Source organism: Sceloporus occidentalis, unplaced genomic scaffold, assembly GCF_023333645.1.
Source record: "Sceloporus occidentalis isolate IW3139 unplaced genomic scaffold, rSceOcc1.0.p SCAF_13, whole genome shotgun sequence".
NCBI lineage: Eukaryota > Metazoa > Chordata > Lepidosauria > Squamata > Phrynosomatidae > Sceloporus > Sceloporus occidentalis.
In genome coordinates, this window is record NW_028316993.1 from 15,903,114 (window position 1) to 15,928,793 (window position 25,680).

At 43.4% G+C, this 25,680-nt stretch overlaps 1 protein-coding gene across 1 annotated transcript; it reads right to left on the bottom strand.

Annotated features, from left to right (window-relative positions):
- Positions 1–230: 230 nt before the first annotated feature.
- On the bottom strand, positions 231–24,930 carry LOC149305071 (angiopoietin-2-like). The gene is made up of 9 exons (XM_089478117.1): positions 24,487–24,930; positions 12,314–12,469; positions 11,822–11,943; positions 10,029–10,261; positions 7,866–7,990; positions 6,289–6,390; positions 3,479–3,645; positions 2,321–2,451; positions 231–1,286 (listed from the first exon to the last, which is right to left on the bottom strand). Exons 1-9 carry the CDS (start codon positions 24,793–24,795, stop codon positions 1,117–1,119), a joined length of 1,515 nt encoding a protein of 504 aa, XP_089334243.1. The 5' UTR covers positions 24,796–24,930; the 3' UTR covers positions 231–1,116.
- Between the last annotated feature and the right edge of the window lie 750 nt (positions 24,931–25,680).

The window sequence follows — 25,680 nt, forward strand, 5'->3', positions numbered from 1 at the left end:
GAGGAGAGAATTCGCAGCAAGATGTCCAAATCTACAAAAGTACTAGAGAGGGGAGGAAAGAGAGAATTTAAATCCTGGGTAAAATATGTATCTTCCCAGTTTAAGACTCTAATGACCAGATGTTCTCTCTTGTCTCTCATGGCCCAGTATGTCTAGGTGATTTTTCTACTAGAAAGACTTACAGGTTTGCAAGGATGTAGGTATTTAAATTAAGATATCTTGAGCTGCAATAAGTTATTCAGGCTTTTATTATGGTGGTGAAACCTTGGCTCACATGTTTGCCTTTAAATCTGCAACAGATACTAGTGAAGGCAGAGGCCAGAATGTTATTACCCAATAAATGTTAAGCTTATCTGCATTTTCCCAGGCATTTATTTACATAGAATTATTATGGAATTGTCTCAGAATGGCTTAGTATTGTAAAAGCTTGATGTAAACCTGAGGTATGGCTGTATTTGGACCATTGTAGTTATCTATTTGCCAAACGATTTTGCACAGCTGGTGCAAAAGAGAGAGAAAGCTATTGAAAATGATCAAGGAGTTGGGATTCTTTCCCAAGAAGGAAAGAGTGAAGCATCTGGAGCATTATAGTTTATCTTTAAAGAGTTATGATGTTGTGGACCTCATAGTATATACCATGCAATCAAAACTGCATAGAGTAAAGGAAGACCTGAGAGATATCTTGAGCTTAATATGTGGCAACTGCCCCTTGTGATAACAGTACCTTGTAGTAACCAATATGAACTACGGTGGTGTTCATAAGTACGATAACATCCCAAATCCACAAAACAGTGATAAGTTTATTGGGCCAAGCAAATGCAAAAAAATCCATGCTGCAAATTTTTGAAGCTTCACTAGAGCTTCATCAGCAAAACTTTGAATGGTTGCTGTTTTGTGGGTTTGGGACATTATTGTACTTTACTACATGGCCAACATGGCTGCCCCTGGATATGTTTAGTGATGCTCCTAGTATACCAAGCGTCCTCCACTGAGAGTTTGCACACATCTGGAGGGAGCCCCAGTCCTTTGCGTTGGGCCTTGGTGGCGCCTCTCACAATGTGTCTATCCATCCCAATCTATCCATCCCATCCTTTTGGCCACCTATGGTATGTTCCCTTAGTCCTCTCTGAAATCCACAGGTCGGATCATCATGCTGGCCATCTTGAGGCTGTGGCTGGGTCCTTTCCAGTAGTGCCACTTCATGCCATTGTATCTGATCAGGGCAGGGGTGGGTGGGTAGTAAATGCCATTCAGGTTCGAGGGTCCACAAGCATCAAACCACCAACCTGGAGAGTCAAGGGGATGGAGTGGGGAGAAGAGGGAAAGAGAAACATTTAGGCTTAAAGGTATTCAGCACATTAAAGCTTTTAAATACCTCTTCTCACAAATTGCCCCCCAAATTTCCCCGATTCAGAATAAGCTGATATTGTGAAATGGAAGGCTTTCATGGTCGGCATCCATAGTTTTTGTGGGTTTTTCAGGCTATGTGATCATGTTCTAGAAGAGTTTGTTCCTGTGGCTGACATCTTCAGAGAAAGATACCAAAGATGCCACAAATGCTGGTGAAAAATCAGGAACAAACTCTTCCAGAACATGGTCACATTGCCTGAAAAACCCACAAAAAATTGGTAGATACTCTTCGCCATAATTTGCTCTGTGTTGTGCTTGCTGGCGCCAAGTCTACTTTTGTCTTGACTAGGAGTGGGACTTAGGTGGACAATATGACAACGTGGATAGCCTCCAAGATTGCACATGAAAACTGGGACGCATGCAGCCAAGCAACATTGGATTGTGGACAAGATGGCAAAGGTTATTAATGAGGAAGCCATGGTAATTTTGTACATGGTAAGCTTGTTAAAGGACAGCTGTATATTGGCTCCCAACTCTAAAGCTGTTTCTTGCCATATATCCTACATATAAACCGCTTTGCTCAAGATCAGTCAGAGTTCACCTTCGATTTGCACACCTCTATATTCATGTTATTCATTAGAGAAAGGCTGCAGAACCTCTGACCCTCCTGATGTTGGTAGCCTGCAGCTCTCATCAGTCTCATCAGTCCTAGCCCAGGTTGAAGGATGATGGAAACTGCAGTCTAACAACACATGGAAGGCCACAGATTCCTCATCTCTTGCACTGAAGCCCCCAACCCTATCCTCATGGAGTTCGGAGCGCATCATGTATGAGCACCAAGACAGCCCTCCATCTTGGCACCTTATGGAAGCACAAACATATAGTTTGCTCAATCTTTGGGCCACCCAAATTTGCGGTGAGTTGAAAAATGGTGGGGTGACCACCCCACTCTCCCCTTTCTCCTCCTTACCGCCACCTGCCATCTGCGCACACTTGCATGCACAGCGGTCATTGTCAACATCCTTAGTGCTGAATTCTGTTCCCAACGGACTCAGGCTGCTTGTACGTCCAGCTGTGCCACTGTATCGCCTCACATAAAGCCTACAGAAGGAGAGCGCAATGCCATTATAATCCTCAACTGCATCAACTACTTCTCCTCTGATACTGGAATTGCCAGAGTGAAAACTGGAGTGGGTTCCTGTGCCTTGAATCGCTGTGTAGAAGAGAGCATTTCAATCGGTGTTGCTTGTCACCCAACCAGGTAACAAGCAACACTTGCCAAAATTCCCTCTTCTATCCAACTATTAAAGGGAAAAGAGCCCTCTCTGGTTTTAACTCTGGCAACCCTATCTGAACTTTGAAATCAAGTACAGTTAGACCTTCGTATCCATGCATTTGGCTTCGATGGATTCATCCATCCACAGCTTGAAAATATTTTTAAAAAACCAAGCAAACCCCGAAAATCAAACCTTGATTTTGTCATTTTATATAAGGGACACCATTTTACTACTATGCCATTGTATATAAAGAAACTTGAGCATCCATGGATTTTCTGGGATCTACAAGGGTACTGGGGCCAAACCTCAGCAGATAACAAGGACCCACTGTATAGTTGGCTTTGGAGGATATAAGAATAAAATATGTGGATGAGAAGTAGCTAAATGAAGAACTCCTTTGTTGGGGGTCTATCCAAAGACGGGAAAGTGGTTTGCTCATTAATAAACAGTCTGTAAATATAAATATATACTTTTGCATTGCAAATACAATTTAAGTTTTATCTCCTGGATTTTGGCATGCTCCTAGTGCCACATGGCTAGAAGGAAGAAGGACCCGCTTGCATAGATATCCCTTCAAAGAACAATACCGACAACACCTTGAGAAAATGCAAACCTGTAACTAACATCATCATTTTATATATTTTTTTCTCCCGTATGATTCTTAACACTGTTGCCAGATGAAGAAGCCAGAGGAGCTTCAAAAGCTTGCATGTGCATTTTGTGCATTTTGTCTGGCCAACTAAAGATAACACTGTTTTGTGGATTTGGGATGTTATTGTAGTTATAAATATTATTGCTAGCTCTGCCTGGACAAAGAGACAACCACACACATTCCTTTTAGGAAGGCTCACCGGTAGTTATGCTCCTCAGGGCCTACTTGGAAGTGGTCATACAGGGCATACGCCTCATTGTTTTCCCAGTCTTGGAGTTTGATACGAAGGGAATAGGAACCTTGTGTGGTGAGCAAGTGGATGAAGTCATTGCCCAGCCAATATTCTCCAGGTGGGGACCCAAAGCCCTGCAAAGGTACACAAATGTGAACAGAAACAAAGGGCAATATTAACGCAATCTCAGTACAATATGTATTAGTAAACCATAACACATAATAAAATCACAGAATCATAGAGTTGGAAGAGACCACAAGGGTCATCCAGTCCAACCCGTCATGCAGGAACTCTCAGTCAAAGCATCCCCCACAGATAGCCATCCAGCCTCTGTTTAAAGTCCTTCAAGGAGGGAGACTCCACCACTCTCCAAGGAAGTGTGTTCCACTGTCGAACAGTGTAAAAATACTCCAAATAAATAAATAAATGATGGGAGATCAAGCTGCTTACACACCATGAAAAAAGGCAAACATCACAGTGGACCTAACAATCCCGTTGGCTCCCACAGAGAAGGGACAAAATCCTTCTGCTATTGCCCCAATGTCTGGCAAAAATAATGGGCTGAAATAACAATACAGTAAATCGAGGTTACAGAGCTAGGGACCACTGGCAACCTGGACACATTTGAATGGGTCTTGGCTCACTTCAAAGTGCTAAACTAGCATCTAAGCTATACCTGTCTGAATTTTAAGTGGGTCTTGGGTTGCTGCCACACTGCAGAATTAATGCAGTTTGACTCCACTTCAATTGTCACAGCTCTATCCTATGGAATCCTAAAATTTGTAATTTGGTGAGAATTAGGATAGATAAAATGTGGTTGGAAAGCCATTCAGAGAGCCAGTGTAGTGCAGTGTTTTGAGCATCGGATTGTGACTCTGGAGGCCAGAGTTCAAATCATGTCTTAGTCATGTCATGTCAAGTCACACTCTCTCAGCCTCAGTGGAATGCAATGGCAAACCCTCTCTGAAGAAACTTGCCAAGAAAGCTCCATGATAAATTTGCTTTATGGTCGCCATAAGTCAGAAACGACTTGAAGGCACGCAACAACAACAACAACAACAACAACAACAACAACAAGGGACCAGAGACTGCTTAGGGAGTATGAAGTGGTATATAAATGAAGCTGCTATTGCTATTGCTTTCTGACAGACCAGGTTGAATATCTCATCAAGCTACAAATCACAGGGTTCCACAGGATGAAGCCATAACAGCTAAAGTGGGGTCAAACTCCATTATTTCTACAGTGAAGATGCAGCCTCAATCTCTCAAAGGACTAGATTTTCCTCCGTACAAAAGGTCCCTGCATATACAAAGCCAGTGTGTCAGTAAGAAGGCTTCTGAACTCCTGCTTGTCCCTGATATCTAACTTTGTAAATGTGGATAATTTTTCAAGTGGAAGCTTTCGACAACAGGAGCCACCACCCGCCGTCCAAAGTGGTGCAGTCCAGATGCAGATTCATCTCCACCGTGTGAGCCAAATCAAAGATATCCCTCTTCCATGGCCTGAATGCTGGTGCCAAGATTCACACTTACAGGTGTGGGAGGAAAAGTGTGACAGCAGCATTCCATGGTTCATCTCTGAGCTTGAAAAGAAAAATGACCGAACAGAAACTCAGGAACTGTACAGATTGGCAGCAGCCAGCCACCTCTTCTTGCCCGAGAAGCAGGCCGCAGCAACCACACATTGGGGCTCCTTTTCGCGCCATAGAAGGGATGTCACAAGCACTGTGGTGTGGCATTATGATGCCCCTTGTGCACAGTGCTGTTTGGGCACTGCGCACGAGGGATGGCATCATGGTGCACGCCATCTGGACGGGCGCGTGCTATAATGGCACCCCAGTGGAGAAAGAAGGGCTTGGAGCATATGAACGCTCAACCCTACCACAGCCCTACTGCGCACACAAGCCGGCATAAACTGCTGGTCTGTCGAGGCCCATAATCTCCGACTCTCCTAATTTGGCACAGACAATCCTGGTTAATCCTCTGTTGTCTCATTTTTTTAAATGTTAATTTGTAATGTCTGTCTGTTTTTGTTATATAGTGGTGAGATACACACACACACACATTTATAATGCATTTGTGTTTGTTTTTGTTACTAAAAATATTTTTAAACATATATTTAAAACACACACACACCAGTTTCTCCCTCCTCATACTTTCCCCCTTGGTCTTCAGCATATTTCAGTTGCTGCAAAATGAGTTCAAATTCAAAAGGAGTTTGATAATATCTTCATAGATAAGATAACCATGTTTAGCACGGCGTGTTTATAGATGCTTACGTTCATGTCGGGTAGGTATTTTACGCGGTAATAATTGTCAAAGATGTGTTTTCATGTTTGTGTTTGTTATGTATGGGGGTTTTTTGTTATGTGATTTTGTATGAAGTTAAATAAAAATATTAATAATAAAAAAGTGCAAAAGAAGTTTGAATTCGATTAATTCAACAGGGGAGAGGAGAGGAAGGGGCAGAATCTTGTCCCTTGCAGTAGATTCTGGCAGAAGCAAACTGCTGCAGGTTCTCCTAGCTTCTATGTTCTTCCACATTAATACCTTTTGCTATCTTGATCACATTTTGATGTTCATTGGCCACATAAGTCCCAGTTTTCATCCGCAAAAAGTATAAAATGGTACAGCACTAGAATTGTAGTCCATCTCCCCCCCCCCACCGAACCCGGATGCAAACTTTGCCTCCAAATAGCTTTCATGGGATGTTTTTATAACCAAGTGAAAGGAGATAACAATATATTTATCTTGGTTGGTGTCTGCATCCTACTCACCTGTTTGTATTCCTTCCAGGTGCGCTGGAAATCCACAGACCCATCCTTCCGGTGTTGGATCACCGTCCAGCCTCCTCCACTGGTTTCCATGTCACAAAGTACCTGGCAAGATTGCAGCATGTTAATAAAACAGAGACAATTCTCTTGGTGTTTTACAACAAAGAACAGCCCACATTCAGAACAGGGTGAATAATCTGTGCCTTCTGTCCCTGAAAGCTTTCCCTCTTGAGTGTTTTTCTCACAAGCAGATTTACTTCCACCAACATCAGAACCCTTGGCTGGGAAAAAATAATATGCAACGAAGACATCAAAACAGTTCAAGATTTTCCATATCTTGGTCAGTCATTCATCAGAATGGAGACTGCAGCCAAGATGACTAGGACTTGGAAAGGCAACTATGAAGGAACTAGACAAGATCCTGAAGTGTCAAGATATATCACTGAATACTAAAGTTAGGATTGTCGATGCCCTCGTATTTTCCATTTCTCTGTATGGAAAGCTGGACAATGAAGAAAATTGAAAGGAAGAAAATCAACTGATTTTAAATGTACTGGAGAAGAGGCCTATGGATACTGTGGATTGCAGTCAAGTTGACTTCAACTTATGGTGGCCCTATGAATGAAAGACCTCCAAGTCACAGGCTCAGGGCCATGGCTTCCCTGATTGACTCTATCCATCTGGAATATATTCTTCCTCTATGTCTTCCACCTTCCAGAATATTAGCATCTTTTCTAAAGAGTCATGTCTTCTCGTGATATGGCCAAAGTACAACAGTCTCAGTTTAGTCATCTTGGCTTCTAGGGTTCATTTGCCCTGGGACCCATATGTATGTCTTTTTAGGAGTCCATGGTATCCATATAACTCTTCCCCAGCACCACACTTCAAATGAGTTCATTCTCTTCCTATCCGCTTTCTTCACTGTTCAGCTTTCACAACCATACATAGAAACTGGAAATATAATGGCATGGGCATCCCTTAGTATTCAATGATATTTCTTTACACTTCAGGATCATGTCTATAGCTGCCCTTCCAAGGACTAGTTTTCTTCTGATTTAGAATTATAGAGTGGCACGGACTCCAGGATTATGCAATCCAGCCCTATTCTGCCATGCAGGAATACACAATGAAAGCCCTTCTCACAGATGGCCATTCAGCCGTTGTTTAAAAACCTCCAAAGAAGGAGACTCCACCATACTCTGAAGCAGCATATTCCAGTTTATGGGATTGGGATAAATCAAGAGATGACTTGAAGGTTTTTTTCATGAAATGCTGAAAAGGATGTAATAGTTTGAATTGCCTCCAGGTGTGAATTGCCTCCAGGAATCATGTGGGGAAAGGAGAAGCAAAACCGATCCTGTAAGAGAATCTTCATTATTTCTGATCAGTGATCAATAATAATAGGAATTCCCTTCTGGATAGCTACAAGGCTTAGAGTAGGGAGATCTGGGAAGTAGGAGGGGCTTTCCATAGACCTCCATGGACCAAAGACACTCCATCTGCAGGGCAGGCACCCTGCATATCAGAGGTTCACTTTCTATTCATTCAGAATAATAAATGCCATTGGCGCTCAGACTCACTTTAGCAGTAGCTGTGGTATTGGGGAACCTTATGGTATAGACTCCGCTTTTGGCGAATCCCAGTTTGTAGGCAGCAGCACAATCCTTGAACGTCCTCTGCTCTTCTAAGTGGGCAAGAGAAATTTCTGCAAGGGTCAGACAAAAAAGGGGTTGCATTTTTGGAGGGTTAAACCAAGCCCCTCTCTAAGATATTGTGCTCCTCTGTCGGAGTAGAACTCAACCAATATTGATGACATCCATACATGATTAGACTATTTTTATGGGGATTTTTCGAAGGTTTATGGCTTTCTCTTACGAACTCTAGAAGGCTGTTCTTTTTTTAAAGTACCAAGCAACACAGTGATGCCATGAGTTACTTTTTAAAGATCACAGTATACAAAGACAAATAATTAATTGAGAAAGAATATAATTAGTACCGGGGGGGGGGGGGGATACTTTTAAAAAGTTAGTTTCCTAGTTCTGCCTTGCAGTAAATCAGGCATTGCCTGGGGGACTCAGATTAAAATGCCTTCTCTTTGGGCCAGGGTTGAATTGCCATCGCCGCTTGGCAAAAACAAAAGGGCAAGAGAGGACAATTTGTCCCCTTCTATCTCAGTGGTGACCCATGGAACTGTGATGCCATCATCCGCTGCACCTTGGAGAGTTCCCAGAAAAGAAAAGAAAAGAAAAGAAAAGAAAAGAAAAGAAAAGAAAAGAAAAGAAAAATAGTTGTAGCCAATGGGCACAAATATGGTGCTAGGCCACGGCATGTGGTGGTGTGGGATTGCCAGTCCCTCACAACGCAGAGCTTAAAGAGCACTGCTCTAGGTGTTGTTGGATACCCATCGACCTACATCATAGACCCTGCTGGCTAAGGCAGATAGGAGTTGAAATCCATCAACATTTGGAGGGTCAGAAGAAGCTGCCACCATCATCATGACCACTAGGTTTGCCAGATCTCAGGGTGGTAACAGTGAGTGTTCAGTTTTCATAGCTCATCATAGCTCAGCTGAGAGATGAGGGTGCATGTTCTATAAATAAGATCAGCTTCAGGCAAGAGGAAATGGCTTTGTGCAAATCTCCAGCTCAGCTTGGAGACAGATACAATTTTCAAAGCTGCATTCATTTGTTGTTGCAACTTGCAAACACTCTCTAGAGCAGCGATTCTCAACCTGTGGGTCGCGACTCCTTTGGGGGTTGCAGGACCCTTTCACAGGGTTTATTTATTTATTTAGGTATTTATATCCCGCCCTTCAGCCCTAATGGCTCTCAGGGCGGCTTACAATATTATTTTTAATCAGACAGTTCCCTGCCCTCAGGCTTACAATTTAAAAGACACAAAACAAAAGGAGAAGGGAATGATGGAGGGAAAGGGGATGAGGTCCAGTGGTTCTTCTCTCCCTCTATGGCCTGGACCAAGGCAGATGGATTGGAGGGAGGGCTCTTCCTTCTTCCAGGCTAGTCCTGATGGAGCTGGACTTGCTTGGCGAACTCCCTCTCAGGCCGGCAGATGATGGCAGTTGTGGAGAGCGGAGTCTCCTTCCTTCAGGCTTAGTCCTGATGGAGCTGAACTCGCCTGGCGAACTCCCTCTCAGGCCGGCAGATGGCAGTTGTGGAGGGCGGAGTCTCCTTCTTTCAGGCTTAGTTGCGTAAGTCCATCGGAAAACACATATTTTCGATGGCCTTAGGAATTGAGACACCGCAAATTTATGGTTGCGGGTCACCGCAACATGAAGAACTGTATTAATAGGAAGGTTGAGAACCACTGCTCTAGCGAGTCCTTGTATTTACTTAACTTCCTCCTTCCCTGGAAAGCTGTTGTGGCACAAGGACTCACCCTCTGCTCTGCTCTGCTCCCACCTTTTCTTTGAAGCAAATAAAATACATTAAAGCTTCCTAATCCTGTCACCCTGAAAAAGTGAGAAGAAGTAATCCCCTCCTTTCGTCTTGATCTGGGAGTGGCTCATTTAGCAAAAAATCTGCCTTAATTTTCAACAGGAAAGTATGCGCACTCTGTGGTTTTTGAATGGCAATCTTGGAGCAACAGTGGTTGGCACTTAATACAAAATTTGTAATGACATCACCAGGGACAATCTCTATATCTCAGGTTTTGGCCTAGAAGCCTTAGGATCTGAGATGATCCTAAACTGGCAACACTAACTCCAGCTGAGAAAGCTTACGTACGGTTGCACTGGGACACCAAGCCTATCAGTTGCTTCACCGTCTCTGCCAGTGAGGTCTGCTGTTTCTGTAGGGCGGTGTTGTTCAGGAGGGCCATGCCCAGACGCTGCTCCAGGTGCCCAACAAAGTCCGCCTGCTTGGAAAGCAACTTTTGCATTTCCAGCTTCTCAGATCTAAGGCCATGAAGTTCCTCCTCACGCTTCCCTTCCAGAGCCAGGACCTTCTTCTCAAGGAAGCTGAAGAAAAGAAAGGAGAAAGAATGACTAACAACTTGGGGCCAGAGATATTAAAGGACCAAGCGGTGATCCCATTGTCCTTAAACCAACTGCTAACAACATCTTGTGGCAATCTCACCTTGAACTCACACTCTTGCTAAGGACATTGTTGCTACTACCAGGATCCATACTGGATCTACATTTCTTTATCCAATGTATATGCCTGTTTAAGGCTGTTTTTTTAGTCCATGAGCTCCAACTCCAGGTATCCTCCAAATAAAATAAATAAATAGAACTCTGCTACAACAATTTAGCAATTAGGCAATAAGCACAGTTGTGTTAAGTAACAGATGCAGTAGGCCCTTGGTATCTACATCTAACTCCCTCTGCCCCATCGATACCAAAATCTATGGATGCTCAAGTCCCATTCTATAATATACAATGGAGTAGTAAAAGGCTGTCCCATGTATAAAATGGCAAAATCAAGGTTTGTTTTTTGGAATTTGTTGTTGTTATATATTTTCAAGCCGTGGATGGTTGAATCCGTGGATGCAAAATCCACAGATACAGGAGGTTGATCGTAGTCTTTCATTAAATACAAATGAAGGACCAATATCCTGCATTGCGCATGCAGAAAGTAATGCTTGGCAAACATAGTTCTGCACCTCTCTCTCCCCTGGCAAATGTCAAGCTATGGCCGGTCTCAGACTGAGAAGGAGTGGGGAAGCGACTTGGACAACCAAGAAGAAGGCCATGTTGGGAAAGGGAAAGAAAAATAACCTTGGCCCGGAACAGATGGGCCTTTGCGGCACTCTTGTCACGTGCGACAAGCCTGGTGGGTGGAGCGCCCACATGCCTGGCAACCCTCACATGTGACGAGGGTGACGCAGCTGTGGCGCATCCACCAAACAGGGCGCGTAATGGTGATGTTGCAGCTGCACCGCTTCCAGTCGGGGTGGCACAGCTGCGACGTCACCGCACCGGCTCTGGCGCTTTGCGGCGTTGCAGCGTCGCCACAAAAAGGAGCCGCTTCCGGGTGCTCCTTTTTTGCTCCACAGCAGTGCCGTGCAATTTGGTTGCTGCAGTGCTCCTGCGGAGCAAAGAGAGGCGCTGGGGAGACGCCTCTTTCTGGTGGTCTGTACCCTGCCCTTGTTTCTCTTTCCTTCAGCTGCCATGGGCAACTTCTTGGTCACGGAGTCAGGCTCTTCTTCTCTCTGGCTAATGGATGGCCAAAGTAGTGGTTTTAGATGGTGTACAAGGGGACTAGTGGATAGCTCCTTGTACATTATCCAAAATAAAACACATATGCACATAACCACCAGTTATATTCACCTCTGTCACCGATAGGATTCCAGCCAAGATATTTATATGGATATATTGCCTCATCCTTTGCTCTTCTGACCAGATAACCACCTGCAACTGTAGCTTTGGTTATATTTTAATACAATACTAACAAACTAATGTTAACACAGCTTCTTTTGCATGGGTGATGCTGTTTCGGTTACAGAAAGATCCACACACATTTTCGCTCCAGAAAGATAAGTTTTCAAATTTAAAAAGGAGTTTAAAATCAGTCCTAACCTGTTCCTTTCGTGGAGTCTGTTGATCTCGTGAGTCTGCAACAGAAGCTGTTTCTCCAGTTTGTTGGTAGAGAGGGAGTTTTCCAGTACTTGGATTTCCAGCCGTGAGGTTTGGTTGAGAACCTGGTTGGTTGGGGGCAAGAAGAAATAGGAGGTCCGTGGACAACAGAAAAGTAAATTGATCCCGGCCAAGAAACCACTGTGATCAGTTGGGAAGAAATGCTGTTGCTGTTGTGTGCCTTCAAGTCATTTCTGACATATGGCAACCCTAAGGCAACCCTGTCATGGGGTTTTCTTGGCAAGATTTGTTCAGAGATTTGCCATTGCCTTCCCCTGATGCTAAGAGCATGTGTCTTGCCCAAGGTCACCCAATGATTTCCATGGCCAACCAGGGAATCATACTTGTAAGTAAAGTTTTCAAGTCTTGTCTGAAATACGGAAATGGCATGATGCCTCTTTTCACCCTCCCTCTTCACAAAGCAACCATGCTCACCTGCATCTCTACATCAGTGAGCTTGCGGGTCTGCTCTGCAGTTTGGTTCAGAAGGTTGGTACCAATTTCCAGCATGGCTGCTGTGTGGTTCTGCACAACACTAAAATGGCTGTCGGAGATCTCCATTCTCACGTTCTCCTGAATGTAGCCCTCCAGCTTTTCATAAGACACATTGACATTGAGAAAGAGAGAGAGAGAGAGTAAAAAAAACAAACTGTAGTTATAAGGAAGGTTTATCACAAGTTACAAGGAGCAGTTAGAAGAATGGTCTAACCCTAACTCTCTAGTACACTTGAATGTGCCTTTAGATGTGTGTGATGTTTACCTTCAGGTCATTTCCAGCTTATGGCAGCCCTAAGACAAACCTATCACAGGGTTTTCTTGGCAAGTTTCTTCAGAGGGGGTTTGCCAAGGCTATCCTCTGCGGCTGAATGAGGAATTTATCACACTATGGGCTAATTTTGGCATTAAAGAGAGATTGAAGCGCATTTAAAGCATCCCACAAATAAAGCGAAAGTGGTAATTGCGCAAATGATTGTGGCACGCAATTGATATCGGAAATGCGCTGTCGCTGAAATCCTGAAAGTAAAAAGATGCTCATTAATGTTTCTTTGTGACCACTTTAATGGTGAGTTTTGTGAGATGTCGTGTGAAATCGTTTCATGCAATTGCGCAATTTTTCCAGGATATTCACAGGATAAACTCCCAGTCTCCTTCATATGATAAACTGAGTGTGACTTGCTCAAGGTCACCCAGTGGGTTTCCATGGTCTCCAGAGTCACAATCCAATGCTCAAGCCACTACACCACGGATTGGTGTATCTACACTGCCAGTTATAGCACTGATCCGGCTGTAACTGCCATGGCATGCGTAGTTTGGGAACATACAGTCTCTTGAATTGTAGCACTAGAGCTCTCTGAATGAGAATTCCAGAAAGCACCACCAGAAACCACCACCAGACGACAAATTATAGGATTCTGTAGGATGTAGCCATGACAGTTAAAGTAGGATCAAACTGCTACAAGAAGCACAGTGTGGATTGACTCATGGACTCCAATTGGGCCTTCCTTTGAACAGCCGTTATAGGTTGTTGCCACACTCTGCAGAATTAATGCAGTTTGACACTGCTTTAACTGTCATGGTGCCATCCTGGGGCACCCTGGAATTTGTAGTTTGTTGTGGCACCAGAGCTATCTGAGAAAGAGGGCTAAATATGTCATCCAAGTACAAATCCCAGAAGTCCATGGCAGTTAAAGTAGTGTCAAACTGCATTAATTCTGCAATGTAGATTCAGCCTTGGGGAGATGATTGGGGAAGGGAAGGGATGAGGAACCATGGTAGCCACTATGTATTCCCCAGAGTGGCCAGAGTTTGCTTTGGCTGCAATTCCCATGATAAAATGTTGTCCGTTTCCAAAGCTTCCCACCTCCTGTTGTGATATGGAATAAAGGACTAGAGACTGTATTTGGCTGCAATACATAACAATAATGTGCATATTCTAACGTATGGTGATAATCCTCCCAGTTATATTCACATTGCATTTGATACGCTGCAAATATTAACCATTGTTTTACAAGGATATTACCGCAACTAGCAACTATGTTCTTGATCATGGAAAAACAACAACTCCTGCCCTCTGTTCCTTTCTTCCAAACCAAAAGTGGGGCACAGAGCACTGTCTTGTGCGGGCACAACACTCTCAGCTTATGCACATGAAAACAATCTCCGTTGGCTCATTTTTCTCAGTTGTCATGCTGCTTTAAAAAAAAAGCCTTCTCCTTCCATGTAACGGAGGGTCTGTTTGTGTTTTCAGCACTGCACATACTTTCCCCATGTACACATTTCCCTCTCTAATTTAAGCAGACAATTTGGCCAGCAAATGCACAAACAAAATGGTCCCGCCAGGTTTTTTTGCTAGAGATCTTGTCATAATACATTTCTCGTTCTCTCTCTTCATACCATGCACAATCCTGTTAAGCTGCATCTAACAGAATTAATGCAGTTTGACACCATATTAAATCTCATGGCTCAATACTGTGGAATTCTGGAATTTGTGAGATGTTTAGCCTTCTCTCTCAGAGATCACTGGTGCCACAACAAACTACAGTTCCCAGAATTCCATAGCACCGAGCCAAGTTAGTTAAAGCAGTGCCAAACTGTATTAATTCTGCAGTGCGGATGCAGCCACAGTCTCTGTCATGTTCTAGAATTTAGAATCCAGCCTACAATTGAATCAGTCCTTTTCCTCATACAGAAAATAATCCATTTGCTTCATGACTGGTAGCTTTGCCACTTCTTTTAATGATACAGAACCTAGAATTAGACACAATATTTGGACAAGTTATGCAAAACCCTGGTCTCTGAACTTCCTGCATGTACGTTACATTATGCTTACATTGGCCAGCGTGGCCATTTTGTCACTTGCCCATTCAGCTAGTTTAGATAGCCTTGAAGAACCCTTTGCAGCCTTATGGATTAGCTTCTTTATGTTCTGGTACCATACCCTCCAACATTTCCCAAATGAAAACTGAGGCTCATGTGGCCAAGTAACATCTGTGTGTAGTCAAGATGGCAATGATTATAAATGGGGAAGAATTCACAAGCTAGAAGAGGCTGCAGCAGTTTGCTTTTGCCTGAGACTACTGGGAAGGGCAAGTTTCTGTCTGCTCCTCCTGCTGGGATGAATGCAAGCTACTCTTATTACACTTTGGCCTCATTCCCACTACCTTTCAAAGCGGATCACAATTCGGTTCAAATGACCCTGGTTCCCACTTAAACTGAATCACTGAAGAAATTCAGCGAGGGGGCCCACACACTAGACCCATTTAACCCGCGCCTTTTTGACACTGATGTTTCCGCGTCTTTTTGGATAAATCGATTCTGCACAAGTGTGAACCAGATGTGGATTGGAATCGATTTAAATTTGCCCTTCAGCCGGCTAGAGCAGGTCCATTTTGAACCGATTCATTTGTGAATGTGAACCACAAGTGGGTTATTTTACAGAGAAAAAATGCGATTGGGGCAAATGTAGTGGGAACCACGCTCTGCTGTCAAACTGATCCATCGATTTGGATCACAAACCGCTTTTTTTTGTAAGTGGGAATGACTTCTTTGAATCAATTTGCAGCAATTGAAGTAAGCTGAAGACAAGGGGGAAGTGGGAGGATGAGGCATTTTAAATGCAGCTGAAAAAGTGGGATGGTAGTGGGTTAATTGGGACTGTTGCTGCCAAATCAGGACAATTGGAGGATATGTGGCATATCTATACTAACCTTTTGTTAGCTTTGAGATTGACCTCAAAATGCAGGAGGCAAGCACCAAAATAGCCAGAATAGGCTTTTACGATGCTGGCTGGGCGATTCGAGGAATTGTAGCCCAAAAGTAATTTCCCCAAACTCTGCAAAAGTGTGTAAATTGTGGGAGATTACCTTCAGAAATGCTTATATTATAGGGAAATGCCTGCAAAAAATTAATATCAATATGTGTTTACAAGTGCAACCAGATGTGGAAATTGGATGAAACTGACTCATGACGGAATACGTGCAAAATGAAAGAGACCAGAAATAGGTTGATTTGTCCATTCCTAGCTGTGATGACCTCCATAAAGTGGATGTTGCCTGAGGCCGGCATGCTTTGGAAAGGACCTCTTCTCCTATGTACTTCCCTTAGATTGGCCATGGAGGTGAGGTGTCCCATTTCTCACCTTTGGAAAACGCCAGGACTGTAAAGGAGGCAGCTCTACAGGGCCCACCTTCCTTACTGTGCTTTTCACTTCAATGTTGACTCTTAGACATGTTGTCTGGCCACATCTGTGCTGCTGTTTGCCAGCATCTTGTCAAAACGCGGCTCTTTCAGACAGCATTCCACACTTGCTCACGGCAGCTGGAGTAAGTTGCTTTCAACTAGAATTTTCTCCTTTGTTTGCTGACATCTTTTGGTTGGCTCCTGAGATGTTTCTGCTTCTAAGGTACATTTTTTTTAGGTTGTGTAGCATTTTATGATGGGTATCGGTTTTGTTATGATGGAAAACTCCTTTGGGTACCATCCGTTGGACCGAAAACATGGTACATACGTTTGTAATACATATGTAAAATAAACATTGGATTGGACATTAGGGAGAGCTACATCTCACTAGGCCTAGCTGGTGCCAAAGATGTCTGAAGATTTCTGAAGGATAAAACTGGATTCTACCCCTGCCCTAGAAACCATGTCATACCCGTCAACTGTCCTATTTTGTCATTTTGTTGTTGTTGTTGTTGTGTGCCTTCAAGTCGTTTCCAATTTATGGCAACCCCAAGGCAAGTCTATCATGAGATTTTCTTGGTCGGAATTGTGCAGAGGAGGTTTGCTTATTGCCTTCTCCTGAGGTTGAGAGTGTGTGACTTGCCCAAGATCACCTAATGGGTTTCATAGCCGGACTAGGAATGGACAGTCCCAATTAATCCTCTCTCATCCCACTTTTAAAGCTGCTTTTAGAATGTCCCACTTTCTCTTTCCTTCTCCTACTTTCCCCCTTTGTCCTCAGCTTACATCAATTGCAACAAACTGAGTTCAAATGGGCAAAAGCAGTTTGTACTGAATAAACTCAGTGGAAGAAGAGGAAAGGAGGTAACAGGGTCTTGCCCTTCCCAGTAGGCTCAGGCAAAAGCAAACTTCTACAGCCTTTCCTAGCCTGAGTGTTTCCCTTCAACGTTTGTCATCTTGACTACATGCTAATGTTGCTTGGCCATGCCTGCCCTAGTTTGCCTCTCTCAAATGTTGGAAGGCATGCCAAGCACATTCCTCGAAACAGTCTCTGCTTGCTCCATCTTGGTCAGGCTCTTAAGCTGTTCTCATCATCAGACATTATAAGACACTACTAGGCTTTGTTGAAAGGCTAGATGAGAGCCGGGAAATGGGAGACCCGTGGTACCCACCATTTCACAAAATGGCTGCAAGACAGTAGACCTCTATGGTCCCAGGCTGACCGTCTAGCAGCATATTCCTATGCAAGCCCACACATAGGCAAGTCCCATTTAGTTCACCAGGGCTTGCTCCTATGGAACTGAATTTAGGCTCTGGATCTGAATGAGGCCTTTTAACAATAATACTCCAGATTTAGGGTCTTTCTTATCTTACTGGTAGAAGTCATTCAACTAAATTGCATATCCTGGCCTGACCTAAATGTTACCGCTGGCATCTAAATAGCCACTTGCCTGGTTCCTCATGGCAACTAAGCATAATACTAGGCAGGGAAGCATTATAGTACTTCTTTTTTGTTACTCTTCTTCCACTGAACACATATATCAATACAGCGGCTTCCATACTAAGGTCTTCCAGTTCTGCTGAAGCATCATTTAGCTGCAGTTAGCTGAAATCAAATAAATGTATTGTCCAATCCCATGACCAAACAAACCATTCCCAAATAAACTTTACAAAAGAAACCCCTGTTTGGTAAAGCATCTCCTCCAGCTTTAATTCGGTGTTTCCTCCCTGCAATTCTTGCCTTTAATGGTTCCCTGTCTGGTACAGCATTAGAAGCTGAATGTTTCCCACACCAATGCATTGCTTAAAATGTGAAAGAAACAAAAGTTTCAAAAGTTTCGTTGGTAAAACCTTAACGTTTCCCAAAATGCTTAAAATTATCTGTGCAAAATGGACCTAAATCAGCAGCTTTGCAGAAAAAGTTGAAGTTTTACGGTTCATCCTGAACTTGTATTAACATTTTGGGGAAGTCAACCTACATCTAAACATTACATCGGGCCAACATCAGTTCATAATTTTAGAGTAAAAAAAATAAGAACAGAAATCCAAAATGTGTTTTCTGGGTGGTTTACAGATATGTATAACATACCGGGCAAACAGATAAACAAGTTTTTAGTATAGATTACAAAATAAAGCTGAGGAGGAAGCAATGAGAGGCAGATATTAAGAGGAAGAAGGTTTCAATTAAAGACACAATAGTTTCCAAAGGCTATTGGAGGAATGTTCGAATTAAAGACACTGTAGCCTTGAAAAATCTGAATAGGTTTTTGCAACTGGATTTTAAGAGGGAAAAAATAGGGACAGATCAGATCTGAAAAAAGTCAGGAAGACAACAGAGAAAGCACTAAGATGCAACTGGTCCTCTGGATTTACTATGAATGATAGCTGAAAAAAGGATGGCAATTTCAGCTAAACAACTAGTGTGGAAGAAAGCTAAAAAACCAAAGTGTGTGTTTTTGAACTGGTTTTATTTTTATGGATAGTTTAATGTCATTTATATTTGAAATAATGTTTGGCTATTTTCCTTTCAACCCAGCTTTAGATCCCAAACTGGGGTGGGGACTTTTGCACTATACAAGTATAGCAACATAATTCCACTTTAACTCTCATGGGCCTGTTACAGACAGCCAAAATAAAGCTGCTTCGAGTCACAGTGGAGGTATGGTGTTTCAATGATGCATGTGTCCTAAGAGTCCAGAAATCGCACCAAAGCCACGCTCCAGCCCTAAGGACTGGAGCATGGCTTTGGTGTGGCTTCTGGACTCTTGCATCATTGAAACACCATACCTCCACTGTGACTCGAAGCAGCTTTATTTTGGCTGTCTGTAACAGGCCATGGATTCATCTTGTGGTCACTTTGAGGGGAATACTTTATTGAGACACAATTCTCTTCCATGCGTTCCATATGCATACCTTATGCATTCAGTAGTCTTGATGTCCAGAACAGGTTGACAACCACCACTGTATAGTATTTTCACCATGCATTTACATTAAATTAAAATGCCCAACGTTTTCTAAAAATGTATATTAAAAGGCTAAACCAGGGGAAGAATTATATGCACACTGTATCCCTAAAAATACCATCCTCTTTCTCAGACACCTTCCTGCCAGTATCCTTCATGTGCATAAACTGATAAGATGGTGGTACTGTTATTTTAAGAACAAGAGAACCCAAAAAAGAACTGGCATACTTGGAGAATGACAGAGAGAAACAAGCATATTCATTGTGGGGGGAACTGCCCAGTCTGAACTGTTACGAAAGTTGACTGAGGTTAGAAGCAGAAAAGTCACTGTGGTCATCATACTGTTTACTCTTGAGTCACATCTGCCACTGTCTCAGATTAGGGTTGCCAACTGATGAACAAACCCTGGTCTGTCATATCTTTAACACCAATTTGATTTGTAAAGATTAGCCAGCTCTGCAGAGGTAACCATAGTCTAAGGGTCAGTGTGATGTAGTGGTTTGAGCATTGGACTAAGGAGTTTATCACACGGGAGGAATTTCTCTTAATTTCGAATGAAAAGAAAGTGGGTCCAGAACGCATTCACGTGAATTCGCTAGTTCAGCGAATTTACATGAATTCGAATTGCGTTCAAACTGACTTCCCATTGCCCGAAAATAGTATGCCATTGCCCGAATTTGCGTGTGATCACCTGTCACGCAATAACGTGAAACCCCAGGATTGCGTTTGGACTGACTTCCCATTGCCCGAAATTGTGTGTGGTAGTCTATCACGCAATAACGTTAAACCCTATGATTGTGTTTGGATTGCCATTGGATTATACTTCCAATTTCCCTTGTCTGATAACGTCCTAAGATTCTGGAACTGGGTTTCAAATCCTGGCCTGGACATTTAAACCCTCTGAGTGACCCTGGGCAAGTCACATTCTCTCAGTGAAAGGTCCGAAAACCTTGCCCTGTGAGGAGTGACTTAGGAAGCATAGTGTAGCCTGAAGAAGAGAGGGTTGACATGATTTCTATATGGGGTTGCATATAGAAAAACAAAACCTCTGAAAGCTCAAAGGGAATTCCTCTGGGATGTGCACAGCACATTTTCTCATCTAGGAAATGAAAATACCTGAATGCAGTGTGTCTTAACATAGTTTTTTGCGAGTTTTTCAGGCTATGTGGCCATGTTCTAGAAGAGTTTATTCTTGACATTTCAGCTGTGGCAAAACGTCAGGAATAACCTCTTCTAGAACAAGGCCTCATAGTCCGAAAAACCCATAAAAAACTACGGATGCCGGCCATGAAAGCCTTCAACTTCACATTGTGTTAACATAATTTTACCTTTAAAATAAAATTTTAAAATCCAGAATGGAGGGAAGTCTTTTGAGCACTCCAGAGTGCCTCTCTTTTTGACAGAAAGCAGAGCTAAAGCAAAATGTGGTGCAAAGAGTGCCTCTGAGGATGTGGAGGGCTTTCTCCCTTCCATCAGGGATGTAGCCAAGGGGGGGGGGGATCGTGGGGTCCGGAACCCCCCCCCATTAGAAAAATGAATGGTGTGTGCTGCTGTGCTGCCACACCCAAGCCCATTATAATGGTGGCACTTAGTCTGGACCCCCCCTTCCTAAAATCCTGGCTACGTCCCTGCTTCCATGCCAGCATTCTCTGAAGATGCCAGCCACAGATGCTGCCGAAACGTCAGGAATAAACTCTTCAAGAACGTAGCCACATAGCCCCAAAAACCCACAAAAATCTGTGCCTTTTTTTGTTTGTTTGTTTGTTTCCAATTTCTGCAGAGATCTGGAAAAAGAAGATTCTTGTTCTTCCCACCACCCTCAGCATCTTGTGTTTACATTTTTCTCTTCTGGAAGCTGGCCAGGAGGAAGAAATTCTGGTCAAGACACTTGATCTCTGGCCAGTTAGTGACCTTTTTTCTAAAGCTCCCAGTTGTGCACAACGCAATGCAAAAATGGGAATCCTGGCAATATTATCCTCATAAATGCACCGAGATTGACTCCTGAATAAAGTGCCATAGGGTCGTATTGTAAAACACACATAACAAATGTCTTTAACACCAGTTTGGAGGAGAGCGCATGGGCATGCAGGAGTGTAGAGCCAGGGACGATGCTTTAAGGCTGGTGGATCCAGTCCCAATCTTTTTGGCCTAGCACCTTTCAAAGGCTGCACAGTGTTTAAAAAATATTAACCAGAATTTGAATGTGGCCAGGATTTCACCTATGGTTTTGCAAAAATATATTTGCTTTAATGTTAAAAAATAAAGGGGAAGGTTACAACATATTGTAAAAGGTGAATTGCTGTCCCTGGAGACTTTTGGGAGATAAAAGAGGTAAGCCACCCACCTCTTTATTTCTTTCTGGATAGAAAAGGGGATCTTAGACTATTCTGTGGGGACTGAGGGCCCCCAAAACAGGCATATTACCTATGCTTTATGCAGAGTTTCAAAATATTTACCCTTTCTGGACTAGCGTCTATATCTTTTTGGACTAGTCTCTCTATCTACTGCAGTATTCTGGAAAGTATGGGGATTCTAGTACATTTCTAATTCGCTCTCTCTTTCTCTCTCTGGCTGCATCTGCAGTGCAGAATTGATGCAGTTTGACACCGCTTTAACTGCCATGGCTCAATGCCACGGAATGCTGGGATTTGTAGTTTTGTGAGATATGTAGCCTTCTCACTCAGAGAGGTCTAGTGCCACCACAAACCACACATCCCTGAGCTCCGTAGGATGGAGCCATGATAGCGAAAGCAGTCTCAAACTGCGTTCATTTTGCAGTGTGGCAGCAGCCTTTATGTGCATGTGAAAGAAAGAGAGAAGATGATAAAAAAGTAGAGTAGGTAGAAGGCTATCCCAACCACGTTCGTTGCTGATATGTGGCCCAATATGCTGGCTATTTGCCGTCATAAATGAAATGATATGTGGCCCAAAATAAAGCATGTGGTCCTCAAGGGTCAAATGCTTGCCAGCCCCTACTCTTGCTTCACATACTTTCTCCCCTAGCTGATATAAGAAAGCCATACATTATAAGATGCTGATGATTCATAGGGGGAAAAAATTGCAATAGCAAAGTCAGGAATCAGAAGTCTCTTCCCGCCTGCTCTTCAGCCCTGGCCAAAGATGCAGCCTGGGGAGTGGAGCTAATTTACTCCAACTAAACGCTTTAAACAAAAGACTTGGCTGTCTATTTATAGCAGGGGTCGGAGTCGCGTAGCCCTCCAGATGACGGACTGAGTGTCCCATCAGGCCTTGTCTGCATCGCCAATGGTGAAGAACTGCAGTCCAACAACTTCTGGAAGGATGCATGATTCCTGCCCCTGATTTATAGGGCCTTAGGTGCAAAGTTGATCCAAAGGCACAATCTACTTCAAGAATTCACAAGACAAGGTGAAACACAGAGCAGTAAATCACTGCACGTCCAAAAAGCTCTCCGTAGATGGTCTTGCCATAATCCTTAGCATAAAGCTGTGTAAGAAGAATCTTTATTGGCATTCCCCATATTGCAGAGGAGAAAGTGGCTTGTTTTGTGTTGGGTAAGGACAAGGGAGAAAGCCTTCTCAGTGGTTGTTCTTACTCTTTGGAACTCCCTTCTACTAAAAGCTAGGCTGATTCGATCCCTGCTCTCTTTCTACCAAGATGCAAAGACATTTTTGCTTAAGCGGACTTTCACTAAGTAACTGCTCGCAGGGACCCCTCATATATATGTATGTGTATGTGTGCACACTTTATTTTTTTCCTAATTAAATTCTATTGAGTTTTTAGAATAAAACACTTAACGTCTGTGAAACAATGACAAAAACAGCAACAACTAACTTTTGTATCCCTTTAAATGGTTTTAGACTGTTTGCAAGCTATTATATAAGCTATTAACTGAAAGAAAGAAGTTGGCAACATGAGCTTTTCATAGACTTCAGTCTACTTCTTCAGATGCATTCTCTTCATAAGCTATTGTTTTAATGTGCTGATTGTTAACTGTATTTCTATTCTGTTGTCAAGTTATAGCTCATTCCAGGAGAAAGGCAGCATAGAAATGAAATAAATCAATAAATAGGTTCAAGTGCTTCTTCATGCGTTCCTGGTTGAAGCAATGTTCCAAACAGCAGAGTTTCTGAGCTGTGGCTAAGTGTGCATCTACACTGTAGAAATAATGCAGTTTGATACCGCTGTAACTGCCATGGTGCCATCCTACGGAATCCTGGAATTTGTAGTTTGGCCAGGCAACAGCATTCTTTGGCAAGGCCAAAAACCTGATGAAATTACAAATTCCATAGGATGGAGCTATAGCATTTAAAGAGAGTGTCAAACTGTATTAATTCTGCAGTGTAGATGCAGCCTCAGTTTCTTAGCCACTCTGCGAGATCACAAGCCTTGTCTAGGTGCATGTTCACGTCACACACAAATGTATAATTCATGTTCTTGTCCAGCTCCTTCCCACCCATGCCAACGTTCCCACTGGCTGGGTCTCTCTACAGATCCCCAGCCAATGACTTGCACAGGACATCCCAGACCCTGGGCAGTAGTCACTTCATATTGCATCTTTGCCAAAGCCAAACAGGGCAGTGCTTAGACTGTCAGAGCAGTGAATTTCTTTGGGGAACCTTGAGCTGTGTGATGGAAGAAAGGTGATGCATAAATGCAGGTTGCAGAGCTTGTGAAGTTACTTTCTAATTCATTCACAACATACATTATAGTTTCAAAACTAATTAATTATCCCTGCTCATTACTACAGTGTAAAAGCCATGCCTTCCAATATTGCTTTGCCAGTTTCCCATGATCAGCAATGACTTTTGTGTCAGAGAGTTGTGAATCTGTGTTGGGTTTTAATCACAATTTTATAAAAGCTGTTCAAGGTGCTGAATTTATTTTGGGGAGAGAGTTCAGGACCTTTCTTAAAGTTTATACCAAAACTCAGGCTGAATTCGCTAGCCCTACTGCCATGAAAGCGATGAACTGCTCCTACTAAATGTTATTTTCCCTTTCACTCTTTCTTTCTTTTTGACAGCAAAATTTGTCCCTCCCCGTCCCTTTTTTAAAAATATTGTTTTTACCAAAGGTTACACACATTAATCTCTTATCTTAGGGGCAGAACAGACAGGCCAAAATAAAGCTGCTTCGGGTCACTTTGGAGGTATGCTGTTTAAATGATGCATGAGTCCTAAGAGGCTGGAAGGCGTGCCAAAGCCACGCTCCAGTTCAGTCCAGTCCCATGCATCTGAGGAGTAGACTTAAGTCTACGAAAGCTCATGCTGCTACCTTCTTTCTTTCCATTAGTCTAAAAAGTGCTACAAGATCTCTCTATACATTTTGGTTACACATGTACTTTCCCCAGTGGAATCAGGAGTGTACTCTCCTAGTGGTACATTTATCTGCAGGGACTACTCTGAGTGCTCCTGGTTTGGTGCTCAAGCACTGAACCAAGAGCATTGAAAGTCCCCTTCCTGAGACAAACCCACCCTTTTACCTTACCTTCTGCAGCCACTGGGTATTGTTCTCCATGATGTCTTCCAGCTGCTGAAGCCTCTTGACCGGCCACTTGGCCTCAGCCGCAGGTGGAGCATCTCTCTGCAGTGAGTTGGAAACCTGGTACTCAGCAACCAAGGAGTCACAGTCTCCAGCCTCTGGGAGCAGGAATGTGTAGGTGCAGGCGCCGCGTTGCACCCGATGCTGGGACCGTTCTGCAGGGTCCTTCCCCTTGGTGTGGGGTCCCAGCCCCAAAGTCCCTGGATCCATCACTGCCCACAGAAGGATGAAGAGAGATGCCCACCAGCCACCCATATTACACTCCTTCCTTAGAGAAAACACTCTAGTTTCAGCCCCACAGTGTTATCTGCTGCACAGCTTCTGCCAATATGAGTGTCCAGACAGCTCTCAGACTGGGATCAAAGGTTGCAAAAAATATCTCTTTTTCTGCACGTACGAAAGCCCCAACAATTACTTTCTCCGATCTCTGGCTCACGTCCTCCTGACAACTGCAGGAAGTTTTATGATTATGATTTGTAAACCCTCCCACCGGCTGGTCCCTCATCTCATCTCGTCCCACCCCACCACACTCTCCCTTGCCCCCTGCAGGTTTTTGGAACCGAGCCGGGCTTCGTTTAAAGATGCTCGCTGAGTCAAGCGCCACTTCTGATGAGATAATTAGACCACAAGAATGTACGCTCCAAAAGCAACGGTCCTTGGGTCTCTCTTGAGTCTCTCTGCATTCCTCCAGCACACTCCAAATATCCCTGGCCAGTTTGGCAAGAGGAAGAAACAGCATTTGTCTTCCAAAAAACCCTAGTGTTTAGGATGTGACTGCACAGGAGTATTCCTCAGTTTTGCTCCAGTGCTAAAAGAAGAACATGGGAAGAAGTCCCTTTTGGAAAAGCAGGCCTGGCGTAGCATAGGAGAACTTAGTATTGTAGTTCGCATGTACCTGGCTGCAAACATGCTGAACCAGGTGAACACAATGAGGATTCTGAACAGCTGTACATACTGTAGGACAGGTGTGTGCAGGGTGACCAGATGTCATAACCACAAAGGAGGACAAGACACTGCAAAAGGGAGGGCGTTGGTGGAAAATGTAGGCCATTACAAAATTAAAGCTAAAATCACTCATATAAATATAAATTCATGCTTCTTAGTTATGCTCAACATGGAGGACATTTGTGGAAAAGTCAG

Excerpts from the sequence above, each read along its gene's own strand:
- LOC149305071 (XM_089478117.1), bottom strand. The coding sequence starts at position 24,795 with ATGGGTGGCTGGTGGGCATCTCTCTTCATCCTTCTGTGGGCAGTGATG. Across the intron at positions 7,991-10,028 it reads CTTGGTGTCCCAGTGCAACC|AAATTTCTCTTGCCCACTTA; the intron begins GTACGTAAGCTT and ends TGACCCTTGCAG. Across the intron at positions 2,452-3,478 it reads CCTGAGGAGCATAACTACCG|GCTTTATGTGAGGCGATACA; the intron begins GTGAGCCTTCCT and ends CTCCTTCTGTAG.